General features: G+C 38.2%; 1 protein-coding gene across 1 annotated transcript in view; it reads right to left on the reverse strand.

Moving 5' to 3' along the window:
• Window positions 1-20,227: 20,227 nt before the first annotated feature.
• Window positions 20,228-20,492, reverse strand: part of LOC150094568 (acidic mammalian chitinase-like) — a 155,928-nt gene continuing 155,663 nt past the window's right edge. Inside the window, exon 8 of the mRNA XM_090412094.1 lies at window positions 20,228-20,359. Coding sequence (XP_090268220.1) covers window positions 20,228-20,359 — 132 coding nt within the window. The remainder of the gene's footprint in view (window positions 20,360-20,492) is intronic.

The following is a 20,492-nucleotide window of genomic DNA, read 5'->3' on the forward strand; positions in this document are numbered from 1 at the left end:
CCCCCCATGTGCATCAAGTACATTTTCTAGGGAGTTCAATTGAAGTGGAGTTGTTGAAAGTTGCTTACTAGTCAAAATAATGCCTATAATCAAAGTTGAGATTTCAGTTAATTTTTAAGAAGCATCTGAAAGAAACAACTTTGACTTTGAAATGCAAACATTCATCTTATCATATATGTTATGTACATTAATTAAACTGTGTAATCTAGAGGTTCTCAAAGGATGTGCAATAAAATTGTATGCACACATTATATAAAATATTATCTTAATGCAAATCATATGTCTACGAAGTTGAATTCCCCAAAATACTTTTCACCCTCTCTAAAGCCTTGATAACCAGTTTCCCTTTCAGATACACTGCAGAGGTCACCTCTCTTCTTGGTAACTCAGATCACAATCTTGTTTAAGTTTTATCTCACACAGGATGCCCTCCAATTAACCACTTCCAATCTTGTGTCCTTTGGCACTAATAATGATACCAAGTGGGATGATTTCTGGAATTTATACTCTTCCTTTTCATAGTCTGAATGTTGCTTTCACTCTTCTGTCCAAAGACCTGCTATGAGCAAGTCAGAGAAATTATCCTCATTGGCATGGAGGCCTTCATTCCCAATTCTTACTCAAAATTCTTATTCACTTTTCAAGGCCCTGGTACAATGGAAAGTGTACTAAAGCAGTTGAAGAAAAAAACTCAGCTTATTGAAAGTTGCTTGCAACAGGAACCCTGCCCCTCATACTCATCCAATGCTGAACCATGCAAAAATAATACTAAGCAACTATTAGCACATACAAATCTGATTTTATAAGGACCAACAACAGAAAACTCACCTCCTGTCCATATCTTCTGTTCCTTTAAAAAAGATATTGGACTCAGCTTCCTTTCTTTCATCTGGATGACACCACTGTTACAGCACTTAAAGCTGACCTCACTCTTCTCCAACTACTGCATGCCAGAAATTGAATACCGTATGCTCCCTGTGGTTTTTCGGCCAAAAAATATTGAACAACTCAGACAATAAAAAAGTATGCCAGTCTTGATGGCATCTTTCCATTTGTACTCAAACTTTGTGCTCCAGAGCTAATATCTGTACTGCATAATCTCTACAATTTTCTGTATTCAATTGGTACTTATCTCAGTGTGTGGAAACAAGCATACATCCAATCTGTTCCATAAAAAGGAGATAAAAGTGTGTCATCAGACTATCAATCAATCGCCATCACCTCACTCTTGTCCAAAATAATGGAGAAGTCATAAGTGGGCAACTTTTCCACTACCTAGAGGTCTAGCAGTTAATCAGTGACCATTAGAATGGATTCTTCCAATCTAGATTAACATTTGACCTCTTAGCTTACATCACACATCACTGTACAAGTGTCATCAAAACTAAAATTTTTAGTTTTGTAGATAATAGTATACTCTAGTCATCCTATTCATTCAACAAACATGCAATGCACAGACATTTCAAGCCTCAGGTCATCTGCAACCAGTTCCTTAAAAATAATCTCCATACTATCCTTCAGTGGGTGAGACTAACTTGAATGCGTTTGGTATCAGGGTCTAATACCAGTTATTAGTCTTGAAAAACTAATAACTGGTATTAGACCTAACACAGAGAGTCAGGGAAACTAAATTATAATGAGAGGAATGGTGAGAATATGTGTGTGAGAGCAACAATGTTATGTAACTGTGTTAATAACAGGAATGGGCAATATCATGGGAATAATTATGAGGAGATAACAATTTTGACTTTGTGTTCGTCCAGTTCAGACCCATCAAATGTGCAAAGATATCTGCATATATAAGACACTAGAGAAGAACAGAGATCTGGAAGTTGTCCAACTATGTCACTCAGACTCCAGATAAGAGTATAAAAATAAACATGCAGATAGTTTATTATGTCTATACACAAATGCTAGGAGTATCAGAAAGAAAGTGATAGTGTTTGTTGCCTTGGTCAGTATGTTGGGACTTCAGAATGTTGGGACCTCAGATTAATGAGACTTGGCTATCAGAATCAGACACACTAATGGTATCGAATGTAAAAGGTACAGTATTAGGAAGGATAGACATGATAGGAGAGGAGGAGAATGCTGGTAATGATATCGGATGACTTGAATCCAGTTAAAGTTGAAACCTATGATTGTAATACTAGTAACAGATTTTGATGTGGCAGTGAGTTGGAAGCCATCTGGGGGGGGGGGGGAATCTAATAAGATCAAATACATAGTGACATGTTTTTATAGACCTTGTGGATCGGTTGCTAGCGATGAAAAATGAATCAAAACATAAAGATGATGGGTGTTAAAAGGTTAATCATAATGGGTGACTTTAATTATGCAAACATCGATTAGGTAGCAGTAAAATCTCATGAGAATAATGAAACTGAATTTATTCAGCTGTTGCGAAACAACTTTCTCAAGCAGCATGTGGTAGAAGGAACTCGAGAACAATGAGTGTTAGATTTGATTATGGTGTCATAGGGTATTTCAGTTAAAGACCTAACTATTTTGACTCCAGCTGGTGACAGATATCTGCATATATAAGGCATGATCATGTGGTATTCACTTTGGAAGTGGCTAATTCAGGAAAGGCTACATGCTGAACTACAAAGCAGGAAATTATGACCAACTGAGGAGTATACTGAGTTCAGCACAGTGGTATCGGTTGCTGGATGGGAAGAATATTGACAGTGCAAGGGAAGCATTTAAATAATACTTAAATTATGCAATATCAGAATATGTACCAAGAGTTTGAAGAATAAATAGGGTAGGAGTCAAATAGATGTGTAATCTTATCAAGCAAGAGATTTGTAAGAAAAGGATGATGTGGTCGGATTACCATGTGCATAAAGATGATGTTCATTATGGAAATTATAAGCAGTAGGCCAGACAAGTCACAACTGTTGTATGGAAAGCAAAGTCTGAGTATGAAAAGAAACTGGCTCTGCAAGCTAACGGTAAGCTCAAAGAATTCTGTCGACATAATTGATGATCTAAACCTCAAGTAAAAGAAAGAATGAATATGAAAGCATAACTACTGTCACCATCTGCATATAATGTTATTATATGCAGATGGTGACAAATGCAGAAGAGGTTGTTTCAGCTAATAAGTGCACATTTTGCTGAATGTTATCAACCTGGTGTATGCAACATTGAGCTCACTTCTACTTCTGGATGAAGAAACTCAGGTGCATGAGGAGGAGGAGGAGGTGCAGTTGCACAAACTGAATAACAATTCAGCAATAGAGATTTGATGGGATATCAGAGCACAGTTGCTAAAAGAGTGTTCAACTGAAATGGCTATTCCTTTAACCAGGCTATATAATTTGAGTCTCGGAACAGGGGAGATTCTGCAGGAGTGGATAGAATGTATGGTAATCCCATTGCACATGGGTGGTGTAAAGACTGATGTATCCAACTATCAACCAATTACTATCTCAGGAGTGGTGGTGGTGAAGATTTTGGAAAAGTTAGGGCATCCATACAGAAATGGGTTGATAGAGAATCTCTACTTAATGAACAGTATGGATTTGCGAACTGAAGGTCATGTTTTAGCAACATGATCACATTATATAATAATGTTACCATTGAGCTAGACAAGGGGATTTGATAAACCATGAGGCTTTTGACAGGAATACAGCATGAAAAACTGTTCATAAATTGGAGAATATGGGTTTGGATTATAAAATATTAGTGTGGATGAGAGGATGGCTGACTGACAGATAACAAAAGATTTAAGATAATCAGTGGTGTACCACAAGGATCAGTCCTTGGTCCACTGTTATTCAATCTGTACATTAATGACATTGGGAAGGATTTGACAGACAATATATAGCTATTTGCTGATGATGCAAAGATAGGTAGGATAATCAGGAATGTGCTGATATGCGGTACTTGCAGAATTCTTTGAATAGGCTGGAATCATGGTCATGGGATAATGGATGTCAGTAAATGTAAATTCATGCACTTTGGCATGATTAGATATCCAATGTTGTATTATATCGGAAATGGTTGGATTATGCTGGAAGAAACTGAGCAGGCTAGAGAAAGTTGAAGTTCAGGGGCCATGCAGCAAAGATTGCAAATGCAACTCAGAAGATAACTGTTCTACTGGGAACTGTATTGTTTAATCTTAATATCAGTGACTGTCAATGGATTGCAAAGGGATATTCAGTTGTTTGTAGATGATGTGAAGCTGGGCATGGTTATTAATAATAGTACAGATGTTCAAAGAGGATTTGAATAAACTGGACAGATAGGCAAATGAATGAGGATGTCGGTATAATGCAGAAAAATGTAAAGTCTTGAAGTTTGGGATACATTGATGGGAGACTGCATACCCAATTGGAGGAGCTGTACTGGAGGAAGTAGGGAAGACAAGAGATCTGGGGGCAATGATTGATAGAAAACTGAAATTCAGGGAGCATATTGCAGAGGCAGTGAAGGTAACTCAGAGGATTGCCGCAATACCAAGAAGGATGCTGCCCTGCAGAGATAAAAGAGTTATCATTCCATTGTGTAAGACTCTGATCAGACCACACTTAGACTATTGTTCTCAAATTTGGTCCCCAGGATTTGAAGGGGATAAATGAACTGCAGAAAGGATACAGAGGTGGATAACAAAGATGGTTTCAGGACTGCACAATGTTAGTTATGAGGATTGGTGGAGGGAATGTGGGCTGCACAGTTGGTGGATAGAAGAAGGAGAAGTGATATAATCAAGACTTTTAAACTGTTGAGAGGTTACAGGGTTGACAATGGGGAGTTCTTTCACTTGGTGGAACAGTGGGAAGGAGCGATGACAAGGGGCCATCCATGGAAGTTATGAAAGGAAGCTGTGAGCAAGAGGGTGAGGAGTGGTTTCTTTGCAATGAGGGTGGTTGAACCGTGGAATGCATTGCCTAATAGAGTGGTGAGAGCAAGAACGGTCAATGAGTTCAAGGAGTGCTATGATAGACTTCGTGTTTCCTAGGAAGGTCCTCCCACGATGAGCCTCTTGACTCCATGGAGGCCTGAATAGTAATAATAATAATAACAGATCTATAAATCGGTTTCATTCTTCATGAGATTTCACTGCTACCCAATCAATATTTATTATTATTATTATTATCACCACCCCAAAACCTCATGAAGTCAAAGACTCATCTGGGAGGTCCTTTTATCTCACACACACAACTCATCATACCGTGTTTTAAACACAGTCAAACTCTTTGCAGACACCACATTCTCAGGCAAGGCATTCCAATCATTCACAACTCTGCAAAAAAAAAACCTACCTCTCACTCCCCTACTCACACCCTCTTTATACAGTTTCCAGGGATGACCTCTGGTTCTCCCCTGATCGCCCACTATTCTTTGTAAAACTTCTCCAGCATTGATCCTATAACAACCCCTTACCAACTTGTAGGTTTCTATCATATCTTCCCTCTTCCTCCTGTCCACCAGACTCTGCAAATTACATCTTCTCAATCTTTCCTGATACTCAACATACCAGAGGTCAGAAACTACCTTAGTCAGTCTTTGGACCCTTTCCAACATCTCTTCATCTTTCTGAAAATCTGGTGACCAAATCTGGGCTGGGCACATTGACCATGTGTGGCCTAATCAAAGCCTTATACAACGGAACAAGAATCTCCCTACTTCTACACATCAGTGTCCTCTGCATCATTCCCAGAAGCCTTTGTGTTGTCTTCACAATTTTGGCGATGTGTCCCCTAAATTTTAGATCCTTATCCACTATCACCCCCAGATCTCTTATTTCCTCTACCTCCAACAATATATTCTCACCAAGCATAAATTCTGCATCCCATCTTTGTTTTCCAAATTTTAAAACCTTACATTTTGCAACATTGAGCTAACATCCCCATTTCTGTGCCCAATCACTCAATCTATTCAAGTCTTCCTGTAAGGCCACAACATCTTCACTACACTTCATGGTTCGTCCAAACTTTGCATCATCTGCAAACAACTGAATATCTCCATCCAAATCTTCACCTATATCATCAATATACAAGTTAAACAGTAATGGACCTAAAACAGACCCCTGAGGCACTCCACTAGTGACTTTCCTTTTCCTGAATATCTCTCCCCCATACACAACTTGTTGATACCTATCAGATGGGCAGTCTCCAATCCAATGCACCAATCTAATATCGAACCCCATCTGCTCTAGTTTGACTGGCAACCTATCATGAGGTACTCTATCAAAAGCCTTTGTGAAATCAAAGTATATTACTGTGTATCCTTTTCCTCTGTCCAAGGTTTTAGTAATCTACTTACTTATTACAATAAAGCAGTCACTTTATTGTAATAAGTAAGTAGATTACTAAAACATGACTTCCCTTTAGCAAATCATTGCTGTCCATCAAAGATAATACCATTGTCATCGTTGGTAGGTGTCGCATAGATATGATCATTGGCTTGTCGAGAGCTCCTGAAAAGATCAGTAGTATTTTATGTTATCATTGGCAATTTTACTAGAATTTTATGTAGTATTGTTTGCTTTTCATATCTTAGTGTGTCTGCGAATTTTGTGTGTTTTCTATGTTATTTTAATTATTATTTTTAAGATACGATAGCGTCCACATGGCACCGATAAAAAAAAAAAAATGGCAGCCAGGTCGCCATGTTTGTTTAAGAATTTTGATATAAAAGAGTTTATGCAATGTGCTGTCTGTGAGATGTATGCTTTGCAAAGAGTGGTTGGAGTCTGGTTAGATGGTGATAGTGGAGTAAATATGTGCAGAAAGTGTAACGAGAATGAGGATCTAAAGCGTGTTTCAGGTGGCGAGAGTGATATCGTTAAAGAAAATCAGAATATAGAAAATAGTGATGTGATAAGAAATTGCGAGGTAGTACCAGATAGGTGTGAGAGCGACGTTGAAAGTGTAAATGAAGGTAAAAATACAGAAAGAATGAATGATTTAAATGATAATGAAAATGGTGAGATAGATGCAAGTAGGGAGATCGCACGGTTGAGTGGAGCAATACATAGAGCAAAACGGCAACTGGAGCATTATGCAAAAATGTGTACCGAACATACCAACTAATAAATGGCGAAAGTCTGATACGAAAAATAAGAGAATGTTTATAAACATAAACAAAATGAAGTGAGTGCTGTCCAGAGATTCGTTATTAAGAGGTGTGATAGTTGAGAGTTTGACCAAATCGTATCAACCGGGTGCAAACATAAAGGACGTCAGTGAGTCTATTAGAGCACAAAAACAGAGGGTGAAAGAAATGATAGTCATGGCAGGAACAAATGATTTGAAAGAATACAAAATGGAAATGATAGAGGATGTGAGGGAATTACTTGAGGTAGCAAAAAAGAAGAGTGAGAGAATTAGGATGGTGAGTATTTTGCCGCGGTATGACAGTGAAGTATTTAGAAGGAGGGCCATAATTGCCAATGACTTTATGCGCAGGTTATGCATGGAGAATGGTGTGGAATTTGTGGATGTGTGGAGTGAGTTTGATGTGCGAAAGGATTTATATAAGATGGATGGTTTGCATTTGAATGGATTTGGTGTATGGAGGCTTGAAAAAGTGTTGATGAATGAAGTAGAAGTGGATGTACAGACTCAGGGAAACTAGATTTACTAAGGGGGGGGGGGAGTAGATATGCAGACTTTAGAGAGGCAGTTGAGTGTATGAATAAGTATAATATGCCCGAGCGAGTACAAAGGACAACAAATCAGAATGGGACTAACGGGCTTCTGCTATTCATGTACACTAATGCCAGAAGTATTAGAAACAAGAAGGAGGAGTTTTTGGCCTTGGTTGGCACTTCCAGGTTATTGGTATTAGTGAAACATGGCTGACAGAAGATGATATAGTTAGTGGGATTGAATGTGATGGGTATAGCGTGTTCAGGAGTGACAGGGATAATGAAAGGGGGGGGGGGGAGGAGTGTTATTGATGATAGCTGATGAGTTGCAGCCAAGGAGTATAAAAGTTGAACTGCAGAATAGAGAAAAGAGCACATTTGAGGCTATTTGGTGTGAGATAGAGGCTAGCAGAACAAAATGTACAATTGGGTGCTGCTATAGACCAAGTGATGGAATAGATGGTGTGGATGGTATGCATAGGCAAATAGAAGAAATGAGTGGAAGAAGGGTAATTATTATGGAGGATTTCAATTATGGTAACATTGACTGGAAGGAGGACAGGACACATGGGAGGAAGGAATTGGATTTTATGCGGTTATTAAAGGACAACTATCTGCGACAGCATGTATTGCAAAATACTAGGGGGATCAGAGTGCTTGACTAGTAATCGCATATGAGAATGTGGCTGTAACGAACATGACCATGTTGCCACTAATGGGTGAGAATGATTATAAGGTACATGACTTGGGAGGTGGCTAAAGGAGTGGAATTTATAATTAAGACAGGGTACATGTGGAATTTCTGGGCTGGTAAGTATGACAAGCTTAGGAGTGTGCTTGGCTCAGTGCCATGGCATGTAAAACTGCAAGGGCTGGATGTTGATAGTGCATGGGAGGTGGTTAAGAAGTGTTTGCAGGAGGCAATGGTTGACTGTATACCAAGAGTCCGAATAATAAATCAAGTAGGGGTTAAATGGATGAATAACACCATTAAGCTTGAGCTGCAAAAAAAGAAACAATTATGGAGGGAATTTAAGGAGAAAGGTAACTAACCAGCAGGTGCAGGAACAGTATAAAGCTCAGGCCAGAAAGGTAACAAGGGTGGTAAGAAAAGAAAAAGCGGATTATGAAAGAATATTGGCCATGCAGGCCAAAGAGAATCCCAAACAGTTTTTTCAATATGTTGCAAGTAAAACGAAAAATGTTCATGGCAGAATGATTTTAAAAAATGCTGAGGGTAGGGAGGTAGCCGAATCAGTCGATATAGTGGAATTATTGAGCGAGCACTTTGCAAGAGTATATCATCCAGGTGGTGACATTGCATAAATGGAACAACCAACAGCTTATACTGGAATTGTGATGAATGAAGTAAAGGTAAATAGTCTATTACAGAACCTCAATACATCTGTGGGATTGGATGGTATACCATCTCATGTCGTACGTGAAGCGGCTAAAAAATTGTCAGTGCCCTTGACCATTTTGTTTAATTTGAGCCTCAGGTCTCGGTCAGTCCCAAGGGGGTGGAAAGAGGGGAAAATAGTTCCGCTGCATAAAGGTGGTTTCAAGGCTGCTGTTGAAAATTACCGGCCAATCAGCATAACAGGAATCGTTATCAAGGTCTTGGAGAAAATAGTCAAGAGGAAAATACAAGATTGGATAGATGAAAATGGGATACTGTATCGGGGACAGCATGGTTTTGTGAAGGATAGGTCATACCTCAGTAACTTGCTCACGTATTATAACACAATGATGGCTGAACTGGATAAGGGTAATGGGTTTACAGTGATTCTACTGGACCTTGCTAAGACCTTTGACAGGATACCACATGGAATTCTAATCAGTAAATTGCAGCATATGGGGATGGATATAGGGTTGGTAAGATGGATAGGTGGGTGGTTGATGGAGAGATATCAGAGAGTGGTTTATTCAGGAGTAGAGTCCAAAAGACGGCCTGTGACTAGTGGTGTGCCACAAGGATCTGTTCTTGGACCACTGCTGTTTAATTTGCTCATTAATGATGTAGGAAAGGATCTGAGAGGAACGGTTCATTTGTTCACTGATGATGCAAATTTGGGTAGGGCAATAGTGAATGCAGATGATGTCAAAATTTTGCAGGATGATTTGGATAGATTGGAGGTCTGGGCTAAGGAGACTGAATGTCAATTTAATGTGACAAAATGCAAGGTTATACATTTTGGGGTGAAAAGATTAGCAGCAGTTTACTACGTTGGTGGAACTGTACTCCAGGAAATTGATGAGGCAAGAGATTTAGAATAGTTGGTGGATAAAGAGTTGAAGTTTAGGGAGCACATTGCAAAAGTTGCCAAATCAGCTCATCAAATCACTTGCTTGCTGAAGAATACTTTGACGAGCAGAGACAAGCATGTTATTGTTCCTCTGTATCAAGCCTTGATATGACCCCATCTTGACTACTGTGCCCAGATTTGGTCACTTAGGTTTCTTCTTGATGGGGAGGAGGTTGAGAGGATCCAGAAGCCAGTGACCAAGATGATAGCAGGTCTGTGGAATGAACCTTATGAGAACAGGTTGAGGATTTGTGGGTTGCAGAAATTGGTTGATGGTTGGAGGAGGGGAGATATGATTGAGACATTCTAATTGCTGAGGGGTTTCTATAGGATTAATTCAAAGGATATTTTTGAGATCAGGACTGGTGGTGGAAGAACTAGGGGACATCCATGGAAGCTGGGCAAGAGTGTGGTTAGTAAGGGTGTTAGAGCTAGGTTCTTTACTTGGAAAGTGGTGAATGAGTGGACTAAGCTGCCAGAGTCTGTAGTGGGTGCTGTGACAGTGAATGAGTTTAAGGCAAGGTATGATAGATACTGTGTGAATGTCGAATAGTTGTGATGAACATGATTTGGGGCCTCCCTTGATGAGTCTAAGGACTCCCTGGAGTTTCCCATAATAATAATAATAATAATAATAATAATTATAATAATAATTGTTATCAACCCAACTCTGGATCCTAGTTCTCACAAGCTTCTCCAACAACTTAACCACAACACCTGACACACAGATAGGCCTATAGTTTGATGCTTGAGTTCGATCACCCCCTTTATGAAGTGGCACAATCTTGCCCTCCTTCCACTTCTTAGGAACTTGACCTAGTGCAAGACTCATATTAAAAAAATATGTGAAGGCAGGTGTCAACTCCCAAGCACATTCTTTCAGGATACGTGGTGATATATTATCAAGTCACACAGCCTTATTAACATCTAGTTTACTCAACTCCCCCCATACACCTCTTGCTCACCTACAGTCAGTCTCTCTTCCCCATCATCAACTGCTCTCAATCCCTCCATGAAGTCACATTCACAAGATTGAAAGATCTTTATGAACTGCTCATTAAGTATCTTCACCATGCAATCTGCATTAGCTGTCTTTATACCATTTTCTCCAATCAATGTCATCCGTCCATAATTATTCTTTCTTTTGCTGGCTACATATCGAAGGAACTCCTTAGAATTCTTTTTGGCTTCATTAGCCAACTGCTATTCATATCTCTCTTTAGCTACCCTTACGAACCAAGTCACTCTTGTTGCTTGGTCTTTGTAGACCTCATGGAATTGGTTATTTCCACTTCTCTTATGCTGCTTCAATGCCCTTTTTCTCTGTATCGCATGCGTAATCTCTTTATTCATCCATCTCACACCCACCTTATTTAACTTTTTCACCCTTGGAATACATTTAGACATTGCATCCACTAAACAGTTTTTTAAAATCCCCCAAGCTGCATTTATCTCTTTTCCAGCTAACTCCTCATTCCACGCTACACCCGCAGGCTGTCTCCTGTACTCTTCATAATCATCCCCCTTGTAGTTCCACATATACCCTTTTCTCACAGAGGTCCTCGCACTGCTGGTAACCACCCAGGTAATCACCTCATGGTCACTCTCACCAATTGGTGGATGATTTGATACCTCATTTATAATTACATTCCTCTGATGAGATGACCAAATCCAAGACCTTCAATCCTCGCGTTCCCTCTGTTACATACTGTCTGAGGTAGTTATCCCTCAAAAACTCAAGAAACTCATTTTCTTTACTTCCAGTTGCTATGTTATCATTCCAGTCTATATTGCTGTAATTAAAATCACCCATAATGATCACCCTTTTCTTATTTACTTGGCTAATTTGATTGTACATTTAATTATCACCACCATCCACTTTACCTGGTCTATAACAATATCCCACAAAGTATTTGATTCCATTCATCTCTGTCTCACTGTCTCTCTGTCTTACACCATACTGCCTCAAAACCACTGGCACTATTTCCCTCTTGCATCTCTACTTTATATGGACATAACTCTTTCTCTATCATCAATAGCACTCCCCCTCCCTTTTTACCCCTTCTGTCCTCACAAAACACAGAAGAGGATGACATCCTGTCAGGATGTCATCCTCTTCCAACCATGTCTCACTTATTCCGACAATCTTTGGGTGAACAGACGCAATTAGTGGAACCATTTCATCTGCATTGCTTCTTAAACTTCTAGCATTTGTATACAAACACAACAGCTCATTTCTGGATCTACAGCTAGTTTGGATAAAGTTGCCCCTTACAATTACTCTTTTTGCACTCATCGTGTTTATTTGGTAATATGATGATTGTGGTGTTGTTAGAAATTGAAAAATGTTCTGGAAGCAAAAAAGTTTTGAAATTGAAGAACAGAGTGAAGGGAGACAAGCAGAACAAGGATCATCCCTGGAAGCTTGTGAAGTAAAAGGAAGTGACAGGCAAGTTAATGAGGAACAGTTTTTTTTTTTGGGGGGGGGCAGCAAGTTAGTGGAATAAATTGCTTGAACATGTGTAAGTGTTGAATCAGTAAAATAAATTTGATGAGTATATGTTTGGTAGTGAGAATCTCATGCAGTCAGTCTAAATTTCCCAGAAATGATAATAATGATAATAATAACAATAATAATAGTGATCTTATAGAAGAGACAATATATTTTATGTATTCATATAGAATTTTAATGTCAATGGAACTGAACATGGAAATTGATTCTATAATAATCAGTAAGGTCAGAAGCCAACCCAATAAATTCATGCTGAACAAAGTGAACTTAGCACAAAACATGACACACTGTGACTGTGGAACAAAAGGTATCAGAGAATTTTTTAAGTTTTTGACGAAGCAGGAGAAAGATGAATGATGAATCAGACAGAAAGAAATTATAATAAAAGTGAAAACAAACAACTTTTTTTAAAAATATAAAATCCATATAGGAGATGAACCATGGTACTGATGCCATGGTTTTTCCTTTTCATTTTTCTTGAAGAGTTAAAGATTTTGGTTGTTATGGAATACTTCCTGAGGAAGGCTGTTCCAGAGGACAAAGTAGATGGAATAAAACAGGAAGAGGAAAAGATCTCCTCTACACAGCATTTTTGGAAGGTTTTTAGGCACACCATCCCAAACATGGAACAGCATCCTGAGGATGGACAGATTTGAGATTTACATACAGTTAGTAACTGAATGGATGAAAAGTAGTATTTTAAGCAGAAGTGAATGCCCAGTTTTTTAGAGTCTAAGAAAGCTATTTATGTGATGTGTTTATGCCATGAAAGGCTGGAATAAATGTCAGTCCAAGCAGAGAGAACTAATCTCAACTAATCCTCTGTCTGGTGACTTGCATATTACAAAGGGTAAGGATAGGTAAAATGAGATCCCTTTAAATAGAGAAAAAGCAAGACTTTTTGGTAGCATTGAAGGTGATTGATCAGGTAATTATTATTATTATTAAGAGAGGCTTCCAGGGAGTCAGGGACTCATTGAGGGAGGCCACATACTACACACACACAGCTATCATACTGGTTCCTGAATTCATTCACACTGCTTGAACACACATAAAATCCAATGGCAATCCATTCCAATCATGCACCACTCTATGGAAGCAAAACCTTTCCCCACCCTCTATAAAATAAAAAATTTCATCTACTGAAATTCTGCATAACACTTTCAGAAGTTTGTATTTCTCAATCATATCACCCCTCTTTCTCCTGTTTCCTAGTGTCCGCAGTCTACAAATTCTCAATTTGTCTTCATAATCAGTGTCTATTCCACAATCCTGATATCATTTTTAACACTCTCCTTTGCACTCTCTCTCCAATATATCAGAATCACAACAGAAACCAGGATCCTGGACCTGCACACAATAATCCAAGTGAGGTTTATCAAGGCCTTGTAAAGAGGTAATGCATTCCATGGTTCAACCACCCTCCATGCAAAGAAACCACTCCTCACTCTCTTGCTCACAGCTTCCTTTCGTAACTTCCAGGGATGGCCCCTTGTCATCGCTCCTTCCCACTGTTCCACCAAGTGAAAGAACTCCCCATTGTCAACCCTGTAACTACCTCTCAACAGTTTAAGAGTCTCGATCATATCACCTCTCCTTCTTCTATTCACAAACTCTGCAGTCCACATTCCCTCCGCTGATCCTCATAACTAACATTGTACAGTCTTGAAACCATCTTTGTTATCTGCCTCTGTACCCATTCCACAGTTATGTCATTCCATTCAAATCCTGGGGACCAAATTTGAGAACAATAGTCTAAGTGTGGTCTGATCAGAGCCTTATACAACGGAATGATAGCTCTTTTATCTCTGCAGGTCTGCGTCCTTCCCAGTATTGCAGCAATCCTCTGGGTTACCTTCAACCCCTTTGCAATATGCTCCCTGAATTTCAGTTTACTATCAATCATCACCTCCAGATCTCCTATCTTCTCTACTTCCTCCAGTACAGCTCCTCCAATTGAATATACAGCCTCCCATTGGTGTATCCCAAACTTCAAGACTTTACATTTTGCTGCATTAAACCGAAATCCTCCTCTATTTGCCCATCTGTCTAGTTTGTTCAAATCCTCTTGAAGGACTGCCACATCTGCACTATTACTAATAACCCTGCCCAGCTTCACATCATCTGCAAACAACTGAATATTCCTTTGCAATTCACTGACAATGTCATTGATATCATGGTTAAAAAATACAGGTCCCAGTACAACAATTATTTGCAATCTTTGCTGCATGGCCCCTGAACTTCAACTTCCTCTAGCCTGATCAGTTTCTTCTAGCATAATCCAACCAATATAATACAGTATTGAATATCTAATCATGCCAAAGTGCATGAATTTACATTTACTGACATCCATTATCCCATTTGCCCATGTGCTGCAACTTAAGTATCAGCTTATCATGTGCTATCCTATCAAATGCCTTTGCAAAATCCAAAAAAATGGCAGCATATGCATTTCCCTCATCAACTGCTCTTGTCACTTTATTATAAAAGGCAATCATATTACTAAAACAAGAGCATCCCTTAACAAATCCATGTTGATTCTCACAGATAACATTACTCTCATCTGCCCAGTGCTGTATATGGTGCCTCACTAATTTCTCCAAGACCTTAACAACTACTGATGACACACAAACTGGCCTATAATTAGACACTTCCAGTCTGCTCCCACCCTTATGCAATGCCACTATCTTGCCTTTCTTCCATTCCCTGGGTACCTTTCCCATAGCCAGACTTTTACTGAAAAGCCAGCTCAAAGGAGCTGTCAGTTCCTTAGCACATTCTCTCAAAACTCATGGTGAAATACCATCCAGTCCCACAGCTTTACTGACATCCAAAATACTCAGAATTTGGAATACACTCTCCTCCTGCACCTCTAAACCTCGAACCTGCCCTATCCCTCTAGTATCAAAACTGACTCCTCCAGGATGAAATACACCAATAAACTGTTCATTGAACAACTCCACTATGTCCTCTGCATCAGTCACTCTATTCCCATTTTTATCCCACAATGTCATTCTTCCACAATCATTTCTCCTTGTACTGGCTACATAGCTAAAAATTTCCTAGGATTTTCTTTGGATCTTAATGCCAGTCTCTTCTCATATTCTAGTTTTGCCTTCTTCACCATACTAGTCACTCTCCTGGCCTGAGTCTTATATTCCTCATGCATTTGCTATCCACCTCTCTCCTTATATCTCTTCCATAATCTCTTTTTCACATGCAGTTCCTGTTTGATATTGTTTGTCATCCACTTTACACCAAATTGTATTTTCTTCTTCACTCGTAGAATACAGTTTATCTTTTCTGCTAACAAATATTCCTTCACAGTTTCCCAAGCACCAATGCTATCTTGCCCTTCCAATTTTCCCTCCACGGAACTGCCCCAAGTTGATATCTAAGACTGTTATAATCACCCACCTTGTAATTCCACATACATTCCCTTTTCTTTGATACTCCTGCATGTCTATTCATCTTCCAAGTCAAAACCACATGGTCATTCTCTCCAACTTGGGGGAGAGATGTCATCTCAGTTATTATCAGCTCTTTTGATGCTATGACCAAATCCAAATGGTCCTCTTGTTTCCTCTATTGCATGTTGCCTAAGACATTTGTCCCTCAAGAATTCTAGAAATTCCATCCCTCTTCCCAGCTTATACTGCTGTAGTTAAAATCGCCCATGACAATCATTCTTCTTGCACTTGCCAAGCTCAACTGCCTAAACATCTTCTACTCCCCATCCTCTGTGCTCCTTGGCTTATAGCAACACCCCACTAAATGTCCTGTCTTCCCCACCTCTCCCTCACACCATATGCTTTCAAAACCATTAGTGTCACTGTCTTCTGTTGCAAGTCAACTTCCTCAAGCAGCATGTAACAGAAGGAACTGAAGGTCAAAAAATGTTAGATATGATTATAGTGTCACCGGGGCTTATAGTTAAAGATGTGACTGTTCTGCCTCTGGTTGGTGACTGATCATACTGTACTGACTTGGGAAGTGGCTAAGTTTTCATTCAGAAAAGGTTACATGCTGAACTACAAAGCAATAAATTATGACCAACTAAGGATTATTCTTGGTTCTGTCCCATGGCATCATTTGCTAGATGAGAAAGGATATCGGCAGTGCATGGGAGAATAAAAAAAAAACTTAAACGATGCAGTATCAGAATATGTCCCTAGAGTTTGAAGGATAAATAGAATAGGAGTGAAATGGATATGCAATCTTATTAAGCAAGAGATGATGTGGAAGGAATACCATGTGCATAAGCATGATATTGGTTACAAAAATTATAAAGAGCAGGCCAGAATAGTTACAACTGTTATACAGAAAGCTATGTCTGAGTATGAAAAGAAACTGGCTCAGTAAGCTAAAGAAAACCCAAAAGAATTCTATCGTTATGCTGCAAGTAAAAGAAAGAATGCATATGAAAGAATAACTGCTGAATGTAGATGGATGTGCATGACAGATGCAGAAGAGATTGTTCATCTAATCAGTAGCCATTTTGTTAAAAGCTATCAACCTGGTGTATTATTATTATTATTATTATTATGCAACAATGAACTCATTGCTACCTCTTCACTGCATAAAGAAATCTCTGTTGTATAATGAGGAAGTATTAGAACTGGTGCGCAAACTGAATAAGAAACCATTTATAGGGGATGATGAGATATCAGCTGAACTGGCTGTTCCTTTCACTAGGCTATATAATTTGAGCCTTAGAAGGGGGAGATTCCACAGCAGTGGAAAGAATGTATGATAATCCCATCGTAACAAAGTTGGTGCAAAGACTGATGTATCTTACTATTGCACTGTCAGTATCTCTGGAATGGTACTGAAGATTTGGAACAGCTGAACTGGCTGTTCCTTTCACTAGGCTATATAATTTGAGCCTTAGAAGGGGGAGATTCCACAGCAGTGGAAAGAATGTATGATAATCCCATCGTAACAAAGTTGGTGCAAAGACTGATGTATCTTACTATTGCACTGTCAGTATCTCTGGAATGGTACTGAAGATTTGGAAAATATTTGTAAGAGCTCTTATACAGAAGTAGGTTGACAGAATCTGTATTTTGCAAAGAACAGCATCGGTTTACTAATGAGGTGCCATGTTTCAGTAACTTGTTCACATTTTATAATAATGTTATGGCTGAGTTAGACAAGTGGGATGTATATGCTATAATACTTTTAAACTTTGCTAAAGCTTTTGATGGAGCCACTGTAGCTCAGTCAATATAGATGAAGTCCTTTGGTCTGAAAGACCTGGGTTCGATTCCTGTCCATGATGTAAGGAACCTTAATCTTGTCTCTTTCAACTAAAAGTGAATTAGCTGGTCTCATATGGAAGTAGAGGGTTTTTTTTTCACTCTGAAACAAGGGTTTTTTTTGCCCTCACTGACCAGTAGAACACACGCAATTTACAGACAAGAATACTTCGAGGCATAAGGATAACTGCCTTATCCTCATATTACGGTTAGGAAATCCAAGGATACTTGGAAGGCCATGGGCACCTAAATGCCTGTTAGAGCCACTGATGGATGGATGGAAAGCTTTTGATGGGATGCAACATGGAAGGCTGATGCATAACTTGGAGGATATGGTATCAGATTATAAATTATTACAAGGGATTTCCTAAAAGTAAGGTAATATTTTTTTTTTCTTAATAATGTTGAAAGGGGATGAGATAAAACATGGTGGACAGATAGACCCATTAATTCCAGTTGCAAAATGGCAGCTACTATGCAGCTGTGGTCCAAAACAGATGTTTATTCATTTTTTGCAAGCAAAAGGGGGGTTTCACCAAGTGACATTCACTGTGAACTGATTGCTGTGTATTGCAAAAAGGTGATGTCAAAGAAGCAGATGTTTTTGGTGCAATGAATTTAAAGCAGGCCATGGTGAATGTTGGGTGGGTAGGCCCCATTTCATGCATTAAAAGCAATTTCACTCACTGGTCTTCAAGACCAGTGAGTGAAATTGCACAAATGGTGAACTTGAGTGAGTCCATTGTGATAGAGGGAGTTTTATTTTATTTCATTCTTCTAATAGAAGAGAGTCAAAAGAAGAAATTGTTCATTCTTGGTACACAAGACTTTTGATAATACCTGTCTTTTTGCAAAACATGATGATGATGATGATGTGAAGCTGCATGGATACATCTGCCTGTGAAGAATGGCTTCTTGTAAACAAATTCGGTATTACCAGAAGAGTTGCATCGTAACTCTGCTGGTAATACTGATAGTTCCTGATATTAAATTTATACATGTTAGTATGCATTTAATATCAGGAACTATTACTGTTAATGAAATGAGGCACTCAGTTACATATGGGCTTAGTTAATAATAAGTTAAGGAGTATTCCCTGGTTTTATTTATTTAGTCTGCAACATATTTGTTTTACAGATTTGTACCATGGTAACACAGTATGATAAGTATTTTTTATCTTTTTTTTAAAACTAAAATCACTTTTTTATTACCCAAACATAAAGAGCCAATAGGCTTCATTTCGGCAACATAAACATTATTTAAATTAAGGGGAGATATTAAATCCCACATTGTTTTAAAACCTTTATTGAGCCTTTATTGAGGCTGAAACCAGTCTGGGTAGTGACCTCCCACCATAATGTAATAACAGCATACATTTCCTAAGAAATGTGTTTTTACATTATGGAAAATACCAAGAATAGCGATCAGAACTTTACCACCTTTGTTGCGAGTTGCCTGAGTTTGTACTGCGTGCTGGGACTGCTTGCATTGGCCCACGCTAGTAATCGCCAATATTTTTATAGTTTATTATACTATATTCGGCATGAAACTCTCTAGTTCCAATCTTTGAGTTTCTTATTCGGTTTTAAAACAATGTGGGATTTAATATCCCCTTAATTTAAATAATCACTTTTTTATATTTACATCTTCAGAGATATACTTAAAAGTAAGATAACATTAGCAAAATTAGGATGCAGATTATTAGTATAAGTATAATTTCCTAAACAGAATCAGTGCTTTTTGGCTATCATCATGTTAAGAACTGTTCATTGCTCTTTTAAATGTTGACTCTCCTTCCTGATTGTTCTGCTTTCTTTCCAGTATATTGTAAAACTATGAAGCTGTCTTGAATATCACCATAGGTAGAGCATTTAATTGGAAAAGATGGGATAATAAGGAAGGATAGTTGACTTAGAATACCAGGTAATCATTTTTTAAACTAAATTATGAATAGTTCATAATATGTGGATAATGGCTGAGTGGCATTTATTAGTTTGGTGAAGTTCATATTAATAATATCTTTGCTAACTTTACTACGATATTAAAAAAGAGCAATATGAATAGTTTCATGTTCCAAAACTGCCTTTGATATTTAATAGTAATAGTTACTAAATTATGTGATGGTGATAATGTAATTAATTAATATGCAATTAATTCCAATAAATAAATAAAAAGTACTATGTAGTAAATCTAAGTTACCTTATTTGCATAGCAATAATTTCTCAACTATAGTGTCCACAGATATCATCAGTACATTTCTTACATGGATATTTGTAAAATTGCTTTTACACATCATTTTACATTTTACAAAACAAAAACATTTTCACAGCACTTACAAATTATTAATAGTTTACTCAGATTTATTCAGACCTGAGTTATTTTGTGCTCATTTAAAACATATCAATCCAAAGCTCTTTTAATTGACTAAAGGTTTTATTGTTATTGCTTAAATGCTATTATACATTATGACATCCAAAGTCATATTTTTCAAGCTGAAGTATGTACATATTATTTATATAGTCAGTAGTACAGGTTCTGTATTTTGTTAGAGAAAGACCTTTGCAATTGCTCTGTGCAAAGGAAAATTAGTAGTATTATCACATGCTCCTTTCCAGTCATCACTGTTCAAGCTGTATGTCATGACTCCACCATATCCCTCATCTTTGACCCATTGACTCTAAAAGAAAAAATAATTCTTATACAAAAACAATCAATAAAATAATGTTACTTTAATTAACATCATGAATCCTACTCTAATAATTACTCTACAAATGCTTATAGACTACTTCAATTTATATTAGGTATGTTCC

Source organism: Typopeltis vanoorti, chromosome 22 (genome assembly GCF_054136105.1).
Source record: "Typopeltis vanoorti isolate ZY-2024b chromosome 22, IOZ_Tvanoo_1.0, whole genome shotgun sequence".
In the NCBI taxonomy this organism is placed as follows: Eukaryota; Metazoa; Arthropoda; class Arachnida; order Uropygi; family Thelyphonidae; genus Typopeltis; species Typopeltis vanoorti.